General features: G+C 36.1%; 1 protein-coding gene across 1 annotated transcript in view; it reads right to left on the bottom strand.

The window, feature by feature from the left end:
* sowah (ankyrin repeat domain family member sosondowah) overlaps positions 1–26,736 on the bottom strand; it is a 219,580-nt gene that overhangs the window by 166,549 nt on the left and 26,295 nt on the right. The window contains exon 3 of the mRNA XM_089098935.1: positions 24,516–24,875. Within this exon, the coding sequence (XP_088955061.1) occupies positions 24,516–24,875 (360 nt within the window). The remainder of the gene's footprint in view (positions 1–24,515; positions 24,876–26,736) is intronic.

The following is a 26,736-nucleotide window of genomic DNA, read 5'->3' as shown; positions in this document are numbered from 1 at the left end:
AATTTGGCTGATTTTCGAAAAAAGGGGGAAAGACCCCCTAAAAAATATAGAACCTTAATGAAAATCACATCATATTCAGCGTATCAGAAATCCCTACTGTAGAGGTTTCAAGCTACTATCTACAAAAATTTGGAATTTTGCATTTTTTGCCAGAAGAAAGATCACGGATGCGTGTTTATTTGTTTTTTTTTTTGTTTTTTTTTCTTTTCCCCAGGGGTTATCGTATTGACCCAGTAGTCCTAGAATATCGTAGGAGGGCCCATTGGAATGGGAATTAAAAGTTCTAGTGCCCTTTTTAAGTGACCAAAAAAAATGGAGGGCAACTAGGCCCCCTCCCACGCTCATTTTTTTCCCAAATTCACCCGATCAAAATTTTGAGATAGCCATTTTGTTCAGCATGGTCGAAAATATTATAACTATGTCTTTTAGGATGACTTAATCCCTCAAAGCCCCCGAGGTGAGGGCTGAAATTTATGAACTTTACCCAATGTTAACATATTATAGTATTGGTTATTGGGAAGTATACAGATGTTTTCAGGGGGGATTTTTTCTGGTAGTGGGGGGTGGTGGTGGGTCGGGGGTTATATGGGAGGATCTTTTCATGAAGGAAGTTTTCATGGGGCAAGGGACATTGCTATGAAGGGGGCGCTGGATTTCCCATCATTATTTTAAAAAAAACAGAAATTAAACATAAAAAAAAACAAGTTTTTCAACTAAAAGTAAGGGGAGGTGAAAGTAAGGGTGGTATTGACTAAGGGGAGAACCCCCTAATATACGTAATAACATATACGTAAAAAAAAAACAAGCGATACGGCTCATTAGTAATCGAAACTTTTAAAAACGGAATTTTGATGTCAATAAATGCATCAAAAGAATGGGCTTAAAATGCTGATTCTAAATATACAAATTTTATTAAGTTTTGTATTACTCATCAAAGGCTACGACCCTGAGAAAATTTACCTGATTTTTTAAAGAGGGAGGAAACATCCCCTACAAGTGAAAGAATTTTAATGACAATAACACCGTCAGATTCAGCGTATCAGAAAACCCTATTACATGATTTTCAAGCTCATATCTGCAAAAACCTGCAACTATATTCAAGCTCATATCTGCAAAAACCTGCAACTATATCTGCAAGTATTTTTTGCCAGAAGAAAAATATACGAATATAGAAATTCGTTACGTAAGTTAATTTGTAAATTACGTCAGAACCAAATTTAGAGACAGCCATTCAGCAAAAGAAGAGTAAAATTTTTATGCAAATTTTGTTTACTTATTCAAGGACGGTGAGCCAAAATAAAAGCTGCATTAACTAAAAAACGATCAGAAATTAAAAAACTTGTTTTTTTTCTATTTATTTTCAAGAAGAATAGTTTACGGATGCATTGTCATTTTATTTATATATTTCTTTCCAGAGGCAATCTTATCGAATCATTGGTCATTGGGTATCAGGATAGAGCATATATAAATGGGACTAAAAGTTCTAGTGCCCTTTTATAAGTAGTTTGGCGTAAGAGGTCAATATGGGTCTCATTATCGCTTTTGGGAGTTTTTTGCCGAGAAATCTATGTTCTTTTTTATATTTTCGAGCAAGTTGCTCAGAAATTATATAAAAAAAAATTCAGACAGTAACAATCATGTGTTGAGCTCACAAGGAAGGGAATACAGATATTTTTAAATTACATTTTACGTATTTTTGCTAGAATTTCTGTTCAATGGAGTGTTTTGACGTTTGAAAAACTGATGATCCATTTTGACTAAATAGTCATCAGTTCAAAACCGTTGCTGAGAATGCGCAATCTATTGTATTAAAACATTTTTCGTTACATTTTTGAGAAACATGAACACAACTAGAAAATTGCTTATGAAAACACGTCCCTGGCGTGTTTTCATAAGATATTCATATTTTTCCTTAAGGAATTTTAACAAAATTATTTTGCTTTTTCAAAACCTAATTGGCTCTCCTGTGTGAAATTTAAGCCAGCAAAAAAACTGAAAAGTTTGATTCACAAGGTGATTCACATAGTAATTCCTATTTATCTGCCATCGTGCACAGTGACGTCATTGGTAGACTCATTTTGAGCTGGATAGGCTTAAAAACCTCCAAAGCAATTGCTGGCTTATAGGGTGCTGGGTCCTTTTTTTACAGGGACAAGTAGCGATCCTATCGCCCAGTCTTGTGGCAAAAAGAAATTGTTGTTTGCCAGCATTTTCTTGGTAACTGCTTTGATAAATAACCAAGGTAGGGATCTCTATCGTCGCAGCGGAACAACCGACGATAAATTTTTTTCTGAATAAAACCTCGATGAAGAATTTTGTAAAGACTGATGAACATCGGGCCTCCCACATCACTGCGTAAGATTTTACGATACCAAACTTAAGTATATAAACTTTTCTCTGATTGGTGGAGTATTTTAGCCGAGTAACACATTTTTAGCATAGAAAATTTAACTTCTTAAGCTCCTTAAAGTGATGTTCACATGCAAGCCTAGTAAGACTTCCCTGCATACATCTATTTCTCTATATACTTGCTTAAGCATAGAAGTTCAGCCAGACATACATGTAAAAGTCTTACTTAAGTGCCTTGGACTTAAATCCTTCTATGCGTAAAGAGGCACTTGGGCCTCCAAAAATAGTCACCTGTCATCTCTTATATAGTAGTCAGTCATCTAGGGTTGGAACGATGTTTGAGATTTGGGAATTGAGCTCAGTAGCTGCGTCTTAGGGTGTTTTGGGGCGTCCCCTTCTTCTGTAGCAGTAGCAGCGCATGGCTGCTACTGAACGACGACCTTTGGTAATCAAGTTTCGTGCATGCGATAAGTCCAGCCAGACATATATGTGACCATATTACTTAAATGCAGATAATAAATATGGTGCCTGAAAAATCTTCATTATTGGTAGAGTCTGAAAGTCTTAACGCCAGTTTTAACGTCACAGTGGTAGTTTTTTTTCTTTGTTAGCATTAAAAATTAATCCAAACACACAACAAAAATTGTCCGCAAATTACATTGTTTGTGGGTACTTCATTTGGCAACGCATTGCCAGTAGTTGCACTCTGGTATTTTTGTTATTTAGTCAAATTTATTAGGAATCTATTCATTTATAATAGCATCGATGTCTGTGCATAGATTGCATTTCTAGGGCTTTAGAACAAGAATCTTATGAGACTTAACATAATGACGCTTGTGCCAAAACTGGTAGTATAAATGCATGTTAGTATGTAGTGGCTTTTCTTTGTTGAAATAGGATATTATTCGTTACTATTAAGGACAGCACTGAAACTCAATGTATTGTAAACATTTTATCATATATGCAAAGTAATATTTGAAGAGTTGTGCTGAAAAACGGAAAATTTAGCCAAGACTTTTTTTTCAGGAATAGTTGTATGGTATTTAACTGTTCAGATTTTTTGTGACCTCGTATGAAATTCGAGCCGTATTTCATAGCCGTATCTCGTTCCACAAAGAGCCATATCTAGTAGTTTGATAAGCCTACAAAAAATGAAACAGCTTAATTGTAGGATCTAAAAAAAAAAAAAATACTACGCTCGTGTCTTATTTTGTGCATAAGGAGAGGCTCCAGATGGTTCAAAATAGAAACTCCAAACATGTCTGAAGTCTTATAAAGCTAGATTTACGTTGTTTTGTCACCATGAAGTGTTGCAGTAAACTTTGTTCGGCCTCGTCAACTAAAGTGTTGCACGAACAACATCTTGGTTGTGGTACGTCATCAGTAGAGATCTAAGTACCATTTCTGTCATCAGCTAAACATAGCAGTTGTTATCACATCAACACTTTTAATTTGGCGTGTCCAACAATAATTTTTTTATGGAAAATTTTTTTATGATAGCATGGCTACCCACGTAGAATCAACCTAGTAAAAAACGAACCCTAGCCCATACTAACCAAGAATTTAAAAACGCATTTTGAAAAAAGAAAACTGTTGACTGAAGAAGAGCTGACAGCTGAAGGTGGTCAAGAATGGTAACTATTATTTCGATTAATCTCAATGGTAAAAGTTATTGGGAAACAAATTTCGCCGTAAGTACTCACCGATTTTAATTAGCCTCAAATTGCAGAGAACAGGTGAGCAGGTCTTGACGTTTCCCTTGCTCCTGGGTATCTGTAGGGCTACTTTGAGACATCGCTATTCATTCAGTTTGGTTGGACTTCTCAGCCTGTGTAGATAAAGCTTGTAAGAACTCAGCCTGTTGTTCTTAATGCGTGGGGGATCATAGTAATTTTAACGACAGTCCCCGTTCTGGGGATGTGAAGTGTGTGCTTTGTGGCTCTACTGATCACCCACGCTATAGCATCAAATGTCAAGTAGCAAAGGCGCTCCTGAATAACAAATGAAGAACTCCCCGATTAGAGTTTTTATGTGGAACGTAAATGGTGCTATCACTGAGAAACTACCATTCATAGAAAGCACACACTGCCGCAAGGATGCATTCTGCTTGCAAGAACATTTCCTGAGTCCCACTCTGTGTCCCTACTAAAATACAGTGACCGTATCTGGATTTTGCAGTTCGGCAGGTCGATCCGGAAGAGGAAGGACCCTTTTGGGGTATTACAGTGCTGAGAGTCCTTAGTTGTCTTCTGAGTTAATTGCAAAAAGCCAACATTTTGTTGCTGTGAAAGTCGGCCAGACCTGTATATTTACTGCTTATCTACCGACTGACTATTGTAACCTGGCATCTGAGGAGCAATTTAGCAGCGCCTGTGCTAAAATCGTGAACGTTATTCACGATTCTTGTGACAAATATGGCAGTGTCAAATCAGCCGGCGATTTTAACTGCAACGTAGCCAAAAGTTCTAATGCTAGGTTCCAAAAACATACTTTACCTGAGTTTCAAGCCGTTGAAAATGACCACGGTTTTATTTATATTTATTAAATAAAAAAACAAGTTTTTAAACTGAAAGTAAGGAGCGACATTAAAACTTAAAACGAACAGAAATTATTCCGTATACGAAAGGGGCTGTCCCCTCCTCAACGCCTCGCTCTTTACGCTAAAGTTTGACTCTGTCTCAAAACTTTATTTTTTAAAACAATAAAAAAATTTAGCGTAAATAGCGAGGCGTTGAGGAGGGGCCAGCCCCTTTCATATACGGAATAATTTCTGTTCGTTTTAAGTTTTAATGTCGCTCCTTACTTTCAGTTTAAAAAACGTTTTTTTTTATTTAATAAATATAAATAAAACCGTGGTCATTTTCAACGGCTTGAAACTCAGGTAAAGTATGTTTTTGGAACCTAGCATTAGAACTTTTGGCTACGTTGCAGTTAAAATCGCCGGCTGATTTGACACTGCCATATTTGTCACAAGAATCGTGAATAACATTCACGATTTTAGCACAGGCGCTGCTAAATTGCTCCTCAGATGCCAGGTTACAATAGTCAGTCGGTAAATAAGCAGTAAATATACAGGTCTGGCCGACTTTCACAGCAACAAAATGTTGGCTTTTTGCAATTAACTCAGAAGACAACTAAGGACTCTCAGCACTGTAATACCCCAAAAGGGTCCTTCCTCTTCCGGATCGACCTGCCGAACTGCAAAATCCAGATACGGTCACTGTATTTTAGTAGGGACACAGAGTGGGACTCAGGAAATGTTCTTGCAAGCAGAATGCATCCTTGCGGCAGTGTGTGCTTTCTATGAACGGTAGTTTCTCAGTGATAGCACCATTTACGTTCCACATAAAAACTCTAATCGGGGAGTTCTTCATTTGTTATTCAGGAGCGCCTTTGCTACTTGACATTTGATGCTATAGCGTGGGTTATCAGTAGAGCCACAAAGCAGACACTTCACATCCCCAGAACAGGGACTGTCGTTAGAATTACTAAGATCCCCCACGCATTAAGAACAACAGGCTGAGTTCTTACAAGCTTTATCTACACAGGCTGAGAAGTCCAACCAAACTGAATGAATAGCGATGTCTCAAAGTAGCCCTACAGATACCCAGGAGCAAGGGAAACGTCAAGACCTGCTCACCTGTTCTCTGCAATTTGAGGCTAATTAAAATCGGTGAGTACTTACGGCGAAATTTGTTTCCCAATAACTTTTACCATTGAGATTAATCGAAATAATAGTTACCATTCTTGACCACCTTCAGCTGTCAGCTCTTCTTCAGTCAACAGTTTTCTTTTTTCAAAATGCGTTTTTAAATTCTTGGTTAGTATGGGCTAGGGTTCGTTTTTTACTAGGTTGATTCTACGTGGGTAGCCATGCTATCATGAAAAATTTTTCCATAAAAAAATTATTGTTGGACACGCCAAATTAAAAGTGTTGATGTGATAACAACTGCTATGTTTAGCTGATGACGTACCACAACCAAGATGTTGCTCGTGCAACACTTTAGTTGACGAGGCCGAACAAAGTTTACTGCAACACTTCATGGTGACAAAACAACGTAAATCTAGCTTTATAAGACTTCAGACATGTTTGGAGTTTCTATTTTGAACCATCTGGAGCCTCTCCTTATGCACAAAATAAGACACGAGCGTAGTATTTATTTATTTTTTTTTTTTTTATCCTACAATTAAGCTGTTTCATTTTTTGTAGCCTTATCAAACTACTAGATATGGCTCTTTGTGGAACGAGATACGGCTATGAAATACGGCTCGAATTTCATACGAGGTCACAAAAAATCTGAACAGTTAAATACCATACAACTATTCCTGAAAAAAAAAGTCTTGGCTAAATTTGCCATTTTTCAGCACAACTCTTCAAATATTACTTTGCATATATGATAAAATGTTTACAATACATTGAGTTTCAGTGCTGTCCTTAATAGTAACGAATAATATCCTATTTCAACAAAGAAAAGTCACTACATACTAAAATGCATTTATACTACCAGTTTTGGCACAAGCGTCATTATGTTAAGTCTCATAAGATTCTTGTTCTAAAGCCCTAGAAATGCAATCTATGCACAGACATCGATGCTATTATAAATGAATAGATTCCTAATAAATTTGACTAAATAACAAAAATACCAGAGTGCAACTACTGGCAATGCGTTGCCAAATGAAGTACCCACAGACAATGTAATTTGCGGACAATTTTTTTTTGTGTGTTTGGATTAATTTTTAATGCTGACAAAGAAAAAAAACTACCACTGTGACGTTCAAACTGGCGTTAAGACATTCAGACTCTACCAATACTGAAGATTTTTCAGGCACCATATTTATTATCTGCATTTAAGTAATATGGTCACATATAATGTCTGGCTGGACTTATCGCATGCACGAAACTTGATTACCAAAGGTCGTCGTTCAGTAGCAGCCATGCGCTGCTACTGCTACAGAAGAAGGGGACGCCCCAAAACACCCTAAGACGCAGCTACTGAGCTCAGTTCCAAAATCTCAAACATCGTTCCAACCCGAGATGACTGACTACTATATAAGAGATGACAGGTGACTATTTTTGGAGGCCCAAGTGCCTCTTTACGCATAGAAGGATTTAAGTCCAAGATGTGAACATCACTTCACGGAGCTTAAGAAGTTAAATTTTCTATGCTAAAAATGTGTTACTCGGCTAAAATACTCCACCAATCAGAGAAAAGTTTATATACTTAAGTTTGGTATCAGCAACGGTTTTGAACTGATGACTATTTAGTCAAAATGGATCATCAGTTTTTCAAACGTCAAAACACTCCATTGAACAGAAATTCTAGCAAAAATACGAAAAATGTAATTTAAAAATATCTGTATTCCCTTCCTTGTGAGCTCAACACATGATTGTTACTGTCTGAATTTTGTTTATATAATTTCTGAGCAACTTGCTCGAAAAGATCAAAAAGAACATAGATTTATCGGCAAAAAACTCCCAAAAGCGATAATGAGACCCATATTAGCCTCTTACGCCAAACTACTTATAAAAGGGCACTAAAACTTTAGTTCCATTTATATATGCTCTATCCTTATACCCAATGACCAATGATTCGATAAGATTGCCTCTGGAAAGAAATATACAAATAAAATGACAATGCATCCGTAAACTATTCTTCTTGAAATTAAATAGAAAAAAACAAGTTTTTTCAACTGAAAGTAAGGAGCAACGTTAAAACTTAAAACAAACAGAAATTATTACCTATATGAGGCGGCTACTCCTCCACAACACCTCGCTCTTTACGCTAACGTTCGTTTAATACTTTTAAAAAAAGCTTTTTATTGTTCTAATTAAGCGAACATATTGTTTCAGGAGTCGTTCTTAACGAACTGGGACAGAATTCAAACTTTAGAGTAAAGAGCGAGGTGTTGTGGAGGAGTAACCTCCCTCATATACTTAATAATTTCTGTTCGTTTTAAGTTTTATTGTTGCTCTTTACTCTCAGTTGAAAAACTTGTTTTTTATTATTTCTGATCGTTTTTAAATAATACCAGGAAATCTGGCAACTCCTCTACGGAGAGATCCCTCTTCAACAAGGATTTATTCTCTACACAATTCAATACTGGTGATAACTTACCCCAGACAGTTACCCTTAACTTCTCCACACGTAAAACTGAGACGGAAAAGAGAAAGCTATATATATAAGAAGAATTTCGTATAGGAATTCTGACAAAATCCTCCAGTGTAAAATTTCCCCGGAAAAATTCACCCCCTGGAAACTTCCCTCCCCATGGAAAATAATCCCCGAGGAAAATTCCATCCACAGAAAACCCCCTCCCCCCCCCTGAAAAATGTATGCATACTTCCCAAAAACAAATACTATACAAACAATGGGCAAGTTTTGTAACTGAAAGACCTATCCCAAGGGGCTGTGGGAGGGTCATGATATCCCCAAAGGCATAGTTATTCGGCTTTTCAACAATGTTGAACAAAATGGCAATCTCAAAATTTTGATCCGACGATTCTGAGAAAAAACGGTGAGGGAGAAGGCCTAATTGCCCTTCAATTTTTTGGTCGCTTAAAAAGGGCACTAAAACTTTTAAATTCCATCTGAATGCGCCCTATCATGATATTCTAGGACCACTGAGTCGATATGATCACCCCTGGGGAAAATATACAAATAAACCTGAATCCATGACCTTTCTTCTGGCACAAAATATAAAATTTCCCATTTTTTCAGATAGGCACTTGAAACTTGTAATATAGGGTTATCCCATACGCTGAATCTGATGGTGTGAATTTCATTAAGATTTTATTCATTTTAGGGGGGTGTTTTCGCTTTTTCAAAAAATCAGGCAAATTTTCTCAGGCTCGTAACCTTTGATGGTTAAGATTAAACTTACTGAAACCAGCATAAAACCCCGATTCTTTTGATATATCTATTGGTATCAAAATTCCGTCTTTTAGAGTTTCGGTTACTATTGAGCCGGGTCGCTCCTTACTTACAGTTCGTTACCACGAACTGTTTGAAAAAAAAAGAAAAATTCGCGTTTGCCAAGATATTGGTTTGAAGTCTCTTTAATAGAGTTCCCTGATGTTTTGAATTTGATGGCATAATTTTTATCAAGATCAGTTCTCATTTTGGGAGTTTGTTCTTTCTTTTCGTAAAATTAATTTAAAAAAATTTTCCACAAGACAAGTTCTTCAAAGAAAAGTAAAAAGCTCCATTAAGCCAAGAATGATCAAAATTAAGTAAAATAATTTTCCAAGCGAAGAACTATCACAAATCACTATCAATAAATAAATGAAACTCAAAACGAACAGAAACTACAATAAATAGCCGAGTCAAACTCAAAACGAGCAAAAATTAACATGAGTAGAGCTGAAAGACTCTATCCATTCTCAAGATCAGAACAAAATTTGCGCTTTACTGAAAAAAAAAACAACAAACAAATGACCGTGGATTGTCAGTTTAATTGAAATATACTGACATTTCTTCCTTAAGGTTTTGATAATTTTTTGTTTTGAAAGCAAGAAAAGTGAAATTTCAAACGTATTTAGTTTTCAGTAAAGCGCAAATTGTGTTCTGGTCTTGACTATTAAAAAGGGCAGTAGCTTTTTCAATTTGCAATCGATTGAGCTCTTTTTGAAGTTTTTACGACAACAAATGACCATCACAAAAGATTAGCGATCAATTGAGCCCCCTCCAGAGTTTATTCCCCTTTCTATATAAACCATAAATGCCCCCAGGCACGGCCATATCCAGATGGGGGGTTACCCGGTTTGAACCCCCCCCCCCCTGAAATTTTTGACCGAGTCGAAAATAAGTCGAAAATTAGTAAAACCTAGGTAAAAATCAGTAAAATGAGTCGAACACTAAGTCAAAAATTAGTAACCCCCCCCCCCGAAAAAAATTCTGGATCTGCCCTTGCCCCAAGGGCATAGTTTTCAACCCTTGCCCTGAGGACTGTGGGGGGAGGGACGTTTTCATCCTCAAAGAGATAATTTCCGGATCTTTCACCTACATTGAACAAAATGGCTATCTAAAAATTTTGATTGAATGTGTTTGGGGAAATAGTGGGCGTGGAGGGGGGTTAGTTGCCCTCCAATCTCTTTCGAATATCAAAAAGGGCACTAGTCCTTTCAATTTCCAATCGAATGAGCCCTTTTCAAAGTTTCTACGACAACTCCTTCGATACGAAGTGTCCTGGTCTAAACAAAAAAAAATAAAAAAAATAAATAAATAATACTTTGTGCCCGCATCACTCTTTACTTAGGCAGCGAGCGCTGCCTATGATTAGGCGAACTTTCAATGGCTCACAACTTTAGACGAATAATTTTGAAGTTAATGAGATTTGCATATCTAGAGTCACCATAAAATCCAATTCTTTGGATATGTATGTTTTGTAACAAGAACTTCATTTTTGGAGTTTTGGTTACTGTTAACACTAGTCGTTCTTTACTTACATTCATTACCATGAACAGTCAGACTAATTAAAAACAGCTCATTATGCGTTTTAGAACATTGTGTCAAGTCTAGCTGATTTTTGCTGTCGTAGTAGGAGGGGGTTGGCCAGAGGGTTTAAAATAGTAACACAATATATGCAAGTTATCGACAACTGTTCTATTGTAGGATTAATCACAATATCCATGCACTACCAAGTGGTGAAAATTATAGATTTCTAAAGAAATAATTGTGACTACTGACCAGGGCCGTAACCAGGATTTTTGTTCGGGGAGGGGGGAGGGGATCCAAAAAACTTGAAAAACAGCAAAAAATGATATTTTATGTATTTTTATTACCTTTTAGCGAGTTAGACAAGCATTTCGGGGTGGGGAGGGGGGGGAGGGTTCAAGCTCCTAACACCTCCCTTCAAATCAGCTTTGATACTAACAAAAGCATCCAAACTTTCAGTTCATATTGAAAAAGGACACTGCCAATCATTCAAAAACTTGGGAAGGCGTCATAACATCTAACCGTCAGGAACACTAACGTCAGGACATCGACAAAATCCGTCATAACATCGACAAAAAAATCCGTCAGAATCACTAACCGTCATAACATCTAAAATGTTTAAACTTTAGTTTTTTGGGGTTAAGGGAGGAAACGGTACCTAGGTTAGGTTACGTATTTGATGTATGCTAAGCTTTACCCCCACCCCATTATGTACAAATATATAGCCCAAATTTGTTTCTAAACTATTATATACTTAATACCATTATATAAACTTATAATTTTTTTTAGATGTTATGGCGGTTAGTGGTTCTGAGGATTAGATGTTATGACGTTTAGTGCTTGTGACGGTTAATCGAAATGGTAGCACCCCCAAAAACTTGGCTAGAAGAGTATGACTGGCTCGAATATAGCCGTCTGAGAGACGTTGGTTATTGCAAACACTGTACTTTGTATGGCCCGAAAAAAAGTGGTGCAAAGAACATTGTAAAGTTAGGAGTCCTTGTTTCATTACCTCTTGCACAATTTAAGAGACAAAGAGAGTCTGAAAAGAGACTAGCCCAGGGACTGTCGAAAATTTACAAATTTGAAGTGAGCAGGTTTAATGAACACATTAAAAACCCAAAGAAGACCGCAGATATTGCACCCGAATATGCAAAAAAACAACAAAAAACAAAGGATTGAAAGAGATAATTCTATTAAACAACCGTTCTGCCAATGTGGCCTCCTCCGGTGCCTTTAAGGACTTTGTCGGCCAGCCGTGCCACGATGTCTCAGGTAAAATTATTCGACTTTATGATTATGTGCTGTCAATGGTGCAAAGAACAAGATGAAGTTAGGAGTTCTGGTTTCATTACCTTTTGGACAAAGAGTGTCTGAAAAGAGACGAGCCCAGGGACTGTCGAAAATTTGCAACTTTAAAATGAACAGGTTTAATGAACATGTATTAAAATACGACTAAGAACACTCATATTGCACTCAACAATGCAAAGAACCAAGGGATTGAAATAGATGTTTCTATTAAACAACTGTTCTACCAATTTTGCCTCCTCTGGTACCTTTAAGGACTTTGTCGACCAGCTGCGCCAGAGGCCTCGGGTGAAATTATTCAACTATATGATTATGTGCTGTCAATGGTGCAAAAAACAAGGTGAAGTTAGGAGTTCTGGTTTCATTACCTCTTGGACAATTTAATAGACAAAGAGTGTCTGAAAAGAGACGAGCCCAGGGACTGTCGAAAATTTACAACTTTAAAATGAACAGGTTTAATGAACATGTATTAAAATACGAATAAGAACACTCTTATTGCACTCGACAATGCAAAGAAACGAAGGACTGAGAGAAATGATTCTATTAAACAACTGTTCTGCCAATTTGGCCTCCTCTGGTACCTTTAAGGACTTTGTCGACCAGCTGCGCCAGAGGCCTCGGGTGAAATTATTCGACTTTATGATTATGTGCTGTCAATGGTGCAAAAAACAAGGTGAAGTTAGGAGTTCTGGTTTCATTACCTCTTGGACAATTTAAGAGACAAAGAGTGTCTGAAAAGAGACGAGCCCAGGGACTGTCGAAAATTTACAACTTTAAAATGAAAAGGTTTAATGAACATGTATTAAAATACGAATAAGAACACTCTTATTGCACTCGACAATGCAAAGAAACGAAGGACTGAGAGAAATGATTCTATTAAACAACTGTTCTGCCAATTTGGCCTCCTCTGGTGCCTGTAAGGACTTTGTCAACCAGCTGCGCCAGAGGCCTCGGGTGAAATTATTCGACTCAATGATTATGTGCTGTTGATGGTGCAAAGAACAAGATGAAGTTAGGAGTTCTGGTTTCATTACCTCTTGGACAAAGAGTGTCTGAAAAGAGACGAGCCCAGGGACTGTCGAAAATTACTCGACTTAAAAATAGACCCTGAACGATTATCTGCGATTAACTCAAAACAAGCAGCTAATAAAATTGGCAAGAATCCTAAATACAGCAATTCTGGTACTTCGGAGAGTATAAAATAGTTGCAATAAGTTTTTTTGGGCCAAGTTGTAGAACTTTTAAGGGCAAAAGGCGGTGCTCACTTTTTTATGATAATGCCCAAATTCAAGCCAAGGGTCAATAGATCAAACTATATTTATCACACACCTTATTACTTACAATACATCAATTCAAAGAGGTAACTAAAACTGTCCTTAAGGGATTCCTCTGGAAAAGATTTTATGAGTAAACATTTGATATGCTCTGAGTTGGAGCTGTCTTTGGTGCCTATAAATTTCAATAGCCCCAAAGAGCTAATTTCTGCTTATATTTGATTTGACGTTATTCTTTGCGTTAAAATAAAAAGCTTTTATTTCATTTGTTTTTATTATTACTTTAAGATTCATTACACATAATGAAGTTTCAAACATAATCAGGTACTTGTTAATTATACAGAGCACACATAAGAAGTGAAGTTAGGTTAATCATAATGAAAAATACCGAAATATGATGAAAATATAATACTTTAGCAACAAAATTATAGAATATACAGCAGAATTACGGAAAGCAGGCCACACAGAACGCGTTATATTAAATACATAACCACTTCTATATATTCTTGAGTGTGTTCTGGATAATTAACAAGTATCCATAAGCAATCTATCTTTCTTTAAAAAATAGTACTTTTCGTTACCTTATTTACTGCAAAGAATAATAGCTTACACTTTTTTCTTCCTGTAGGTTCTGTTATGCTGCTAGAGAACTGCCAATGGAAAATAATAAATAAATTAAAATTTATTTTTCGGTGAGAATAGTTGAAAAAGATGTAAAAATAGACAAGACTGAGACAGTTCCAACACTTTGGCAAAGCCTTAGTGAGTTGTCAGCAAATATTCCCAGTTGAAGTACCAAGGAATGTGAAATGAGATCTGACATTTTAAATTGACAGAAAAAAATAAAAAAATAAAGATTTTGAAAGTATCTTTTTTTAGGTATGCTCATTGAAAAATAGCTATTGGTGGGTATTTGCATTAAAAAGAGAAATCGCTCAAACTTAAAGATTTTGAAAAATGAATTTTGCATTCCCCTCTATATTTACGTGAATTTTTTAACTGTTTTTTTTTTTAAATGAAAATCCCAAAAAAGGCATTTTCAATGAGCAAATCTAAGAAAAAGGTAATCACAAAGTCTTCATTTTTATGTTTTTCTTTCAATTCACAAAGTCATATTTCATTTTCACAATTTCACTATCACCTATTATTTAATTCACTGAGAAAAAAAACAAGGCCAATTTACTAATTTACTTTATTTTACCATTTTTGTCACAAAATAAGGAATAAATACAAATAATTTTGCTATATAGTGCAAATAAAAATACACATAGTAAATAACATAAACAATTTCGCCTTTGGACTCAAGCTTCTCCGCGTCACTTAGGATTACTCATTACTTTCTAATCATCCAGATTAAGCCCAAAGTACCAGCTGCCAAAACTGAAATGAGCGAGCTTCTAAAAAGATTTTCTTAAAATAGTTAGGTCCAGAGTCAGAGATTTCTGTTGACTCATTACTTGAACCAGATTCACCTTGACTGGAAGGGGGGTTATCAAGTTTTTCTGTTACCAGGAATGGTAAAACATCTGCTGACTCTTGTTTATTGGACTCTAAATACCCCAGCTCGTCCATAGTTCCATTTGTGCTGTTTTTTGTTTGGATAGGTTCTTTCGTACCTTGCATCAGCTCGAAATCCTTCTGACCCACCTTTTTTCTAGAATATTCAATATTTCTTTGAAATTGTGTAGGTTCTTTGGCTGCTCGGATCAACTTTGAATTTTGTTGGCTTATTGGTCTTGGATTCTCTGATTGATTAGGTATTTTCTTCGGCTTTTGTTTCTGGACAGGTCGTTTATTCTTCGCCAAATGTTTTTGAATGGGCTTTTTAGCGTCGTTTGTTTTTTCAATTTGATTCTTGGTAGATACCAGAAAAATTGCCCGCGACTCGTCATTTGGAGCTGTTTTTTCTTGACCTGGAAATACTTCCTCCTGGTATTCAATTTCTTTAGCAGATGTATTATCAACTTCTACAGTCGAAGTTAATGTTTCAGCTTCAATGGGTGTTGAAATAACGAGCTTATGATAATTACAATGTGGCTTTTCAGCCTTGTCTTTTCCAGGATTAATTCTTTCTGCATCTGAAGAGGATTTTTCGTCAGATACCATTGCATTTTCCACTTGTTTAGGGTCATCTGACTTCTCTTCACTTTGATTTTGTTCCACATCTTTTACGTTGCTTTGAATCGGGTCTTCATTCAACATATCTGGCACAACTGACTGATAGCCTTCTCTTTTTGACAGTGGTCTATCGTTCTGGTTACTTTGATGCAGAATTCCTTGAACTGCATCATCAAAACACAAAGAGGAGGTTTGACCTATTTGTACAGATGGAGCTAACACAACATTAGTAGGTCTTGGATTATTTGAGGGGCTAGACATCTTCTTTGACTTCTGCTTCTGGACAGGCCGTTTATTCTTCGCCAAATGCTTTTGAATGGGTTTTTTAGAGCTGTTTGTTTTTTCAATTTGATGTTTGGTAGGTTCTAGGAAATTTGCTTGGGAATCATCATTTGGAGATATTTTTTCTTGTCCTGGAAAAACTTCCTCTTGGTATTCAATTTCTTTGGTAGATGTCTTATCAACTTCTATAGTCAAAGTTAATGTTTCAGCTTCAATGGGTGTTGAAATAACGAGGTTATGATAATTACAATGTGGCTTTTCAGCCTTGTCTTTTCCAGGATTAATTGTTTCTGCATCTGAAGAGGATTTTTCGTCAGATACCATAGCATTTTTCACTTGTTTAGGGTCCTCTGACTTCTCTTCACTTTGATTTTGTTCCACATCTTTTATGTTGCTTTGAATCGGGTCTTCATTCAACATATCTGGCACAACTGACTGATAGCCTTCTCTTTTTGACAGTGGTCTATCGTTCTGGTTACTTTGATGCGGAATTCCTTGAACTGCATCATCAAAACACAAAGAGGAGGTTTGACCTATTTGTACAGATGGAGCTAACACAACATTAGTAGGTCTTGGATTATTTGAGTGGTTAGACATCTTCTTTGACTTCTGCTTCTGGACAGGCCGTTTATTCTTCGCCAAATGCTTTTGAATGGGTTTTTTAGAGCTGTTTGTTTTTTCAATTTGATTTTTGGTAGGTTCTAGGAAATTTGCTTGGGAATCATCATTTGGAGATATTTTTTCTTGTCCTGGAAAAACTTCCTCTTGGTATTCAATTTCTTTGGTAGGTGTCTTATCAACTTCTATAGTCGAAGTTAATGTTTCAGCTTCAATGGGTGTTGAAATAACGAGGTTATGATAATTACAATGTGGCTTTTCAGCCTTGTCTTTTCCAGGATTAATTGTTTCGGCGTCTGAAGAGGATTTTTCGTAAGATACCATAGCATTTTTCACTTGTTTAGGGTCCTCTGACTTCTCTTCACTTTGATTTTGTTCCACATCTTTTACGTTGCTTTGAATCGGGTCTTCATTCAACATATCTGGCACAACTGACTGATAGCCTTCTCTTTTTGACAGTGGTCTATCGTTCCGGTTCCGTTGACCCGGAAGTTCTTGGACTAAATCATCAAAACCCACAGAGGATGTTTGGTCTACTTGCCCAACTGTTACTGTTCGGCTACAGCTGTAAAGCTTCTGATCTAACCAGTTCGCCATGTCGGCTGGTGCCCAAATAAACTTAAAAACTTTAAAAAATTTTGAAGCTCTAATGGCTGTATCTTGAACCCGTCGAATAAATCTTTCCCTTTTACAGGTCTTGACACTCACTAGGGATTCTAAACAAGACAACGCGTTGGTACAAATAATGACTGAGTCACCCCCTTTCCAGCTCGGGTCTAAAATGGCTTCAAGGGCTTCTAAAAGGGCTTGATATTCTGCTTCTATAGCTTTTTCGCTTTTGATTTTTCTGACTTTGATTTTTCCAAGTTCAGGAATAGCTACCACACATTCGCTGACTCCTTCTCCTACTACTGAGCCATCTGTTAAAATTTTCACGGATGTTTGGTAATTCTTCATGGCCATTTTAAAGTCGCGTCGCCGTTTCATTATTTTTGTTTCAGCTTTAAGACCCTTAATACAAGGATCTATTAGCTTCTCCATTTCTTTTGCCAGACGACAAGCCCTCTCTTTTTTAATGACATCATTCAGCTCCGCCGTATATGCATTGCAAATATTCATAAAGCTTCCACACTCTTTTTCGTACGCATTTTTTTCCACCTCACTTTCCCTGAGTTCGAGTTTTTTTGGTTTCTTTACAATCTTTACTTTTGGCTTCCCAAAAGAGAAACCCACTAAATTGCAGTCACTCAGATCCGCGTACATATTTTCAATATTCTAGTATACTGGTAAACTATGGTTTTAATAAACTAAAGTATAACCACTCTGTAATTGGCAAACACACTCACTTAAACTTATTTTGAGTAATTAACTTGTGTGGATACAATCATATAGTATAAAATCATTTCGAACAGTTTTTATATTCGTTTGGTGACGTCATACATGACGTCACGATTTTTTCCGAAATAATAAGCTATAGCTCAGGCTCTTGCAGACTTACAATCATGACGTCATTTTTAAAAGAATGTGACGTCATTTCAAATTTAATTTCTGAAAACTTTCCCCCTGTGAAAAAAGCAACAAAAAAGCAAACATATTTCTCTTTTGAGTATTTCCTGCCATAGAGGGTAACACTTGCCAACTTTCAGTCCAATTGGTCTATATGTTTAGGGCTGTATTTTAAAAAGAAGAATATTAACAATCAAAAGTATTACCGGACAGGGTTTCACATTCAAGCAAAGGAGTTAGTGCCATAACAAAATAAAGAGACAGTGGCTCGTATCAAATAAGCTTCAAAAGTTGTTTCATCACCTTACTTCCCTCGGCAGTCAGGTGCTAGGTTTATCCCTCCCCCCCCCACCCCTTCCCTCGTGGAAAATTCCCCAAGAAACTTTCCCACAAAGAAAATACACCCACATCAAAAATTGAGCAGCCACAAGGAAAGTATTACGAATAAATATAATGATGTAAAAAGGATTTTGGAATATTCTAAAAATATTCTAGAATATAGGCATAATATGTGGTGTAGAATATCTTTAAGTATTTGTTTTTATATTTCTATTTTATTTTTCGTGTTTCTGAGAGTTGAGTTATCATAGCAGGTAAGATAAAGTTTAACATTGGGCCTGGGCGATATCAACCCTGTAGGCAAACTTATCGAATATATTTCAAAGCCCTTTAAACAAAACAGATATCTCAAAACTTGATTCGACATCATTGGGGTTAGAGGACGGCTGAATATTAGAAAAGAAACCGAAAGGGAGGCTGATTGCCCTTCAATAGCTTTCTATCTTTAAAAAGGAAACAAGAAGCTTCAATTTACAACCGAATGAACTGAATGATCACCCACCCAAGTTTCTAAAAAAAGTTTTTTAGAAAAGGGTTGAAAAAAAAATTTTGTTACTTTTCTGGACCGTTTTTGGGTTGCATTTTGACGGGACGAAATAATTTTTTCCATTCTGTATTGGAGTCCCCTCAGCTCAAAGCAATATACAAGTTTCGGGCCAATTTCAGGCCTAAAATTCAGCACTTTTTGAGCCCCCTATCTTAGAGGAGCGATCAATTTCAAAGAGGCCAATTCTTTGTATAGTTGGATTTACAGGTTCATGATATAAAAAATTTATTAATTTTTAATTCATGAATCACAGTTTATAAATAAGAAAATATATAAAATCTTAGAAAAGATGAGGAAATAAAATTCAAAAAGGGATACATAATGTAATTTTCTCCACCCAATCCGTTCGGATCCGGGCTGTGCACAATCAAGTTATCCTCAAATACATAGTTATTAGATCTTTCGACCATGCTGAAGAAAATGGCTATCTCAAAGTTTTGATCGGACAATTTTGGATAAAAAAGCGGATGGGAGGGGGGCTAGCTGCCCTCCAATATTTTCGGTCACTTAAAAAGGGCACTATAATCCGTTCCGGAAACCAAGTGTTTTTTTTAATTTGTAAAAAGCTTATTATTCTAATTAAACGGTCCTTGTGTTTAAGGAATTATTCTTTGATAATTAGAACAAAAAGTCAAACTTAAGCGTAAAGAGCGAGGTACTGAGGAGGGGGAAACCCCCTCATATATATAATAATTTCTGTTCGTTTTAAGTTTTAATGTTGCTCCTTACTTTCAGTTGAATAAACTTTTTTTTATTTAATATTATCAAGACTGATTTAAATAATATTTACCACTGCTGGATCAAATGGTGATTTTTTCTCCCTTGCCAGTTTTTTTTAAACGCGTTTTGATTTTTGGTTACTGTGGGCCGAGCCTCAACCTTTACTAGGTTGCAACTACCACTGCAGTTACCATTATGCAATTAAAACTATCCAATTTTATGTAAACACATGAATGTCTCATTCATATTTATGATCCGGACAAAATTCATAAAATCTGCGTATTTATCAGTTCGAACTTATTGCTCCATGTGCAATGGAAACTTCGGCCTTATGCGAAAATTATATATAAAAAAACAAGTTTTTTCAACGGAAAGTAAGGAGCAACATTAAAACTTAAAACGATTAGAAATTATTCCGTATATGAAAGGGGCTGTCCCCTCCTCAACGCTTCACTCATTACGCTAAAGTTTTTTGTTGTTTAAAAAAATAGAGTTGTGAGAAAGAGTCAAACTTTAGCGTAAAGAGCGAGGCGTTGCGGAGGGGACAGGCCCTTTCATGTACAGAATAATTTCTGTTCGTTTTAAGTTTTAATGTTGCTCCTTACTTTCAGTTAAAAAAAACTTGTTTTTTTTATTTAATTTTTGAACGTTTTTGAATTAATGAAGGTTTTGGTTTTGGCTCACCGCACATGAATAATTAAAAAAAATTGCATATTAATTTTACTTTTATTTGGTTAAATGGCTTTCTCGAAAGATGTTTAATTTTATTTACGAACGTTTTTATTAGTAGTAAATTATGAATTAACTTACGCAACGAACTTCTATATCCATATATTTTTAATACGTAGATTAGGGGATTCGCTCCCTAGTCAATACCTCGCTCTTTACGCTAAAGTTCGAATTTTCTTCCAATTCTTTAAAATGACCGCTTAATAACAAAGGCCGTTAATTAGAATAAATAGCTCTTATGAAAGTACCAAAAAATCTTCGGCTTAAAGAGCGAGGTATTGACTAGGGGGCGAACCCAATCATATACTTAATAATTTCTGTTCGTTTTAAGTTTTGATATTACTCCTTACTTTCAGTTGAAAAACTTGTTTATTTTTTTATTTATTTTCTGATCGTTTTTTTAAAGTGATGCTATGAAATTCGTCGCCCCCTTCATAGCACTATCTCTTCCCCCCTGAAAACTTCCTCCATGGAAAGATCCTCCTACATAAACTCCACCCCTCCCCCCCCACACTACCAGAAAAAAATCCCCCTTGAAAACATCTGTATACTTCCACATAACCAATACTATATGTAAACATTGGGTAAAGTTCATAAATTTCAGCCCTCCCCCCAGGGACTTTGGGGGATAAAGTCATCTTAAAAGACGCATTTATTATGTTTTCGACCATGCTGAACAAAACAGCTATCTCAAAATTTTGATCGGGTGGCTTTGGGGAAAAAATGAGCGTGGGAGGGGGCCTAGTTACCCTCCATTTTTTGGTCACTTAAAAAGGGCACTAGAACTTTTAATTTCTGTTCGAATGAGCCCTTCCATGATATTATAGGACCACTGGGTCGATACGATCACCCCTAGGAAAAAAAAACAAACAAAAAACAAATAAACACGCATCCCTGATCTTTCTTCTGGTAAAAAAGACAAAATTCCACATTTTGCAGATAGGAACTTGATACCTCTACAGTAGGGTTCTCTGATACGCTGAATCTGGTGGTGTGATTTTCATTTAGGTTCTATAGTTTTTAGGGGGTCTTTCCCCCTTTTTAGAAAATCAGCCAAATTTTCTCAGGTGCGGAACTTTTGATGGGTGGGACTAAACGTGATGAAACTTATATATTTGAAATCAGTATTAAAATCTGATTCTTTTTACGTATCTATTGGTGTCAAAATCCCATTTTTTAGTTTCGGTACTGTTTGATAAACTAAGGTATGTGATTTTAAGTCTGCACCATTATTCAATAATTACTGACTTCCATTATTCCATTTTAATAAATGCCTTAAAAGGAAACTTTTGGGCACATTATCGACTATGTCCCTGACAAAGCTGCACCAAATCCGAAATTTATTGCATAATTAGAATATGGGGTTCATGTACATCAACAAAATATATAACACACCCAGTTGCATGGTTGAAACTAAATTTAAGATTGAAATTGAGTTTTCAAAGAATTTTTAAGAATGATACGAAACCTTAAAACGAGCAATAATTAAAATAAGAAGTTAAGTTTCAAATGAACAAATATTAGTCACAATAAAGACAAAAACTAAGAAAAAATAAAATAACAGGCAGATTTAGGGTAGGGACAGTTGGGCACTTGCCCCGGACGCAAAAATTTTAGGGGTACACAATTTCAAATAAACAGTCTAATGGTTATAATCATTTTGTAATTTTGAAATTTTGTTTTTATTAAGATAAAACGGTGTGTGCAGTTAATAAATGGAAATAACCAATAAATTATTAATTAATTAATAAAATAAAAAGAAATTAAAAATAATAAAACAATAATAATTTAAAATTCGTAATAAATAATTAAAATAATAAACTAAAAATAATTAAAACATAAATCCTTAAATTATTACTAAATGAAAAATTTGTTAAATTTGGCTTGAAAAGTTTGTGGGAGACAGGATGGGGGGTGCTAATCGAAATTTTGCCCCACATGCAAGAGAAGCCAGAACCGCCACTGCCTAAAATAAATAATGAAGTCAAACTCAAAACAAGCACGACTTTCCGTAAATAGGAGTTGGGCTGCTCCGACTTTCTTTCATATGTATTGAAAATATTGTCATGATTTCTAGTCTTCAACGGACTGAAGCCATCCTGATTCCAACTCAGTGGAATCCCTCGAGCATTGAGGCAGATTCCATCTCTTTATCAAAATAATCTTTTATGTTCTCTTTTATTGTAACTGAAAAGTTACTTAGATAAATGAGTGCCTAGATCATTTATAAAAGGATTTCCGTTTGGTAGTCATTAAGCATATATTATTTTTAAGACGTTGTCAAAGAGTCTACTCTTTTAAGGGTTTTTACTACTTAATGAAATACTATATTTCTTTTAGCACTAGCTGGAGTAGTAGCCGTAATCTTAGTACCAACTCGGCCCCCAAGTTCAGTATACTTATGTTACTGAGAAACAGAAAGGCTAGCTTGTAAGAAATATGCTATATAAATTAAAAAACTTTGTGTTCTTTCTCCTGGCATAAAATCACATACAAAAGAACCAATCAGGCTTTGCATTCTTTTTACTGGCTCTAGACATGGCAACAACAAGTAAATACGACAATGCTAAAAAGAAAAAGCGAAGCTATTTTGGTTCCCTTTCTCACTTACGCTTGGGGAATAATATGATTGGCATCAGGAAAATCACAAAATATCACAAAAATAAACCAATGGAATTGAAACACAGTCTTTAACACGGAACTAAACAATAGCAATCTTTCTTTTTCTCTTTCGCAAAATCAGTGGTTTTACTTCTTGAGCCGAACTTCCAAGTTCCCAAAGACAATTACGGAGACATGGAGGTATAGCGAGGTAGGGCTCGATCCCGTGATTCACACGCCTCATCTGGTGAAATCATAATAAATAATGTGTTTCAAGATACAATCCCTAAAGGGTTTCTCCAGTGTCCGCCATTTATTGCGAATCTAGGAGCGTCAGTTGTTCTGCAACTATTGGCCCATTTCCACGCATCCCTACCTCTTCTTGCAACGCAGGGCAAACTTCAGCCACGAATGGTGCATGCCACCTGATCTACACATAACAAATAGATCAATAGGGATTTTTTTTTTCTTTTTTTTACAACACAGTAGAATGTGAGCTTAAAATGAATATTTCAACCCTATATCCAAGGGCCGTCCTCAGCAAAACAAATGGAAGAAAAAATAATAAAAGAAACTCACATTAACGATCTTTAAAACTAAAATCTTTTCAAAACAGTCCTAGCATTGCTTCAGGGAAGTTCAAAACAACTTTTGAAATTGGACAACCCCTCGATAATTTATCCAATACTCTGTTATAGTCTTCCCCTCCCCCTCTTGAAGAGATCCTAGCCAAGTCCCCATTAAGTAGGTCCATTTTGCAACTTTTTTTTGCATAAATTCCGGAAACATTATTTTTAAAAAAAGTCAGTTTATGGTACCTCTAAGAACAATTAGACTACGCATTAAGATGTATTTCTACCTGTAATTACCCAAATTTAACCCCCCTTCAGCCAACCGGTCTACAAGTAAAAGACATTGAATAATGTCTCAACTTTACGCGGTTTTGTTTCAATCTCAAGATAGATGAAAAAAAACTACAGCGTCATTATAGTTGCGGCGATAAAAAGGCCGACCAAAGAACGAAAACAGGGCAGACTTGTCTTCCGATAAGACAAGAATCGTTTGTTTTGTCCTGAAATGGGGTTCCTATTGATTGATGAATGTGATGTCATGATCTTCTGATTGTGACTTTATTAAAATGGCGTCGGCTCCAAAAAAAGTACCTGTCTACTGATGTTAATTAATGCAATAGAACATGTTAAATTAATTGCTCCTTGTTTTCTCTTAATTGAAGCTTCTAGAGGCGTGAAAAATGATGAATCTAAACGCAGTAATAGCTTTCAAAGCAAAAGCAGAAGGGAGTGTTTTGGGAGTCACTGAATAAGCTTCAAAATCATAAGCAAAACTACAATGCGGTGGCTTGGGAGTCACTTTTTGGCTCCAAAAATTGAGGAAAAAAATTGTCCTAAATTTCAAAGCACCGGAAGCAATTTATTGTGTAGCTTTTTTGTGCCAAATGATGGACCAAATGCTACATCGGTAACATGCGTCCGGAACAAAATTGAAAAGACATATACACAGACCACTTTTTCAATTTTTACAAGGGAGGGGGTTTCTTGAACCAAGCGCCACGTGAATAGAACTTAAACATTTTCCCCTATTTACCCCCGTGTGCAGGTATACATAATCATAACAACCCTCTCTGGAGAAAAAATAGAAATAAAAGAAAAGTTAATTAAAAAATCCTACCTTAGAAGAGTGGTGCGCAGCCGGTTCATTCTCCTTATTTTGTGCCTCACACCCGGTCGTCCTTGAAACCTGTTTCTTTCTCGGGGGCGCAGACACAGCCTTTTCCCCACTTTGTAACTCAAGGCTAAACACTTCATCGTCTGTGAGGCAAATCGGATTCCGGGAAGAGGGCACATTCTTTAAGGGTGACGTTCTACTCTCCACATGACTGCTGGAGGATCTGGTGGAGGGATCAGATCTAGGTGGTGTATAACACTCCTGAAGTTCTAGAGTGGCTAACGAATCATAGGAAGCAGATGTGGCTAGAGGAAGATCTTCATTGTGAACATATTTCTTTTTCAACACCAAGAACTTTTCATTCTGTAAAATCAATCTAATAAAATAACTCTCATGGCACCCCATTAACTATGGTATGGTACGTGAATCTTAACAATGTATTAAAACTGTATGTGCATAGGATGATATATTTTATATATCCATCCTTCCTTTTGATATAATATTTATATAAATTTTTATATTATTTTTATATAATATTTAATAATATTTTTTCCTTCCTTTTTTTTACAAGACAAATTGAATTTTGGAAGCTACGGTACCAAAAAGTGGTCAAGGCTGAGGAACATTTGTTAAATATTTTCTAGAAGAATTGTCTAAGGATAATCTTAGGTTCTCGTTTGACTGACCACACCAAAAAATAAGCGGCAGGATTCAGTTCTGCTTAATAGGGTTATAATCAGAGCCATTCCTAGGATTGGTGGCGCCCTGGGAAAAATTAATTACTGAAAAGATTTGAACTGAAAGATTTGATCAAAGTGGGCAACCCAAAGCCGCACCCCCAGCTGCGGCACCCTGTGTAGCTGACCAGGTTGCCCCCCCTGAACGGCTCTGGCTATAATGAAAGAAAGATTAAGATGGCTAGGTCACTTTTTAAGGATAAAGGAAGTTTACCAGAGCAGGTTTTCTCAAGCCTTTCAGACTTGAAGATCAGCAAAATGTGCAAAAAATGGACCTAGAGTAAGGCGCTTATTTCAGTCTTCTTTGTGGAAACGTTTGGAACTCTTAGCGAACTAAAAATTTCGTAAACAAACACACTTAGAAACAATAACGAAAATTTTCTCAAGACAATGGAATTCAATTCAGTGGATATTTCGGCCATGTCCAAGGGCCGTCCTTAACACAACACCAACAAAAATATATATACATAAAAAAATTACATTAAACTGTGAACTTTAAAACTAAAAATGTTTTTTAAAAACTTTTAAAGCAGCCCCAGCATCATTACTTGAACGAAGTTCAACCAGGACTGACAAATAAAGTGAAGTGAGATGATGAAATTCTTTCAAACGAAATAAAATAATTAAATACACGCGTTGAAAGCTAATCTTGCTTTTTTGGCCTTTAAGGCTTGCTGCCAAAAAAGAAAGATTAGCTTTGGAAGCTTGTATTTAATTATTTTATATAAATCATTTAAGTTTATATAAGGTATATTAAAAAAATAAGAAAAGACAAATTGAGATGGCTTAAGATACTTTTATTTATGATCCGTTCAGATCCATGGGAAAACCGATGAGAAAACCCCATCAGTACGAGGAGAAAAGTGTTCAAACGATAGGTGTAAAATTTTCCAAGATTCACTAAAAGCACAGATAACATGCAATTGTACAGGCCAAGTCTATTTCTTGCCAAGTATCCTCCTCTTTCGTGTTAGTTTTATGCAAAGCATTACGTGTGTTGGATAAAAACTGATGGATCTGAATAAGAACCACCAAATTTCGAACTTTTAAACAGTTGACATGCTTTCGACTTTCAAAAATGCTTGCTCATTATTGCTCAACGACAGACGAAAAACCGATCGCTACCATAGGAAGACTAGAAAAAATTCCTAGCCCCAAAACCGATCGGTTTTCCCATGGTACCGATCGGTTTTTGAGCGTTTCCCAATGCGTCTGAATGGGCAATTAGTGTATATACAAAGGTATTTGAGTCAGTCATATAAGAGGAAATAAAACAAAAAGGCAGTTGGGCAAATATCTGTGTGACTTGGCCAAGAGAGAAAGAAAGAAAGAGAGAGAGAGAATGAGAGGGAGAGAGAAAGAGAGAAAGAAAAGAGTTAACATCAAACAAGACTACATTTACTACATTTACTACAGCAAACAAGTTATCGAAATCAATCTTGTCTTCACCCCCTCCCCCTAATTAGGGTGATCAGCTGTTATTTATT

This window comes from Artemia sp. Qi Xiang Cuo, chromosome 13 (assembly GCF_049724085.1).
Source record: "Artemia sp. Qi Xiang Cuo chromosome 13, ASM4972408v1, whole genome shotgun sequence".
In the NCBI taxonomy this organism is placed as follows: Eukaryota; Metazoa; Arthropoda; class Branchiopoda; order Anostraca; family Artemiidae; genus Artemia; species Artemia sp. Qi Xiang Cuo.
The sequence above is the reverse complement of the archived record's forward strand: the minus strand, read 5'-3'. Positions and strand labels throughout refer to the sequence as shown.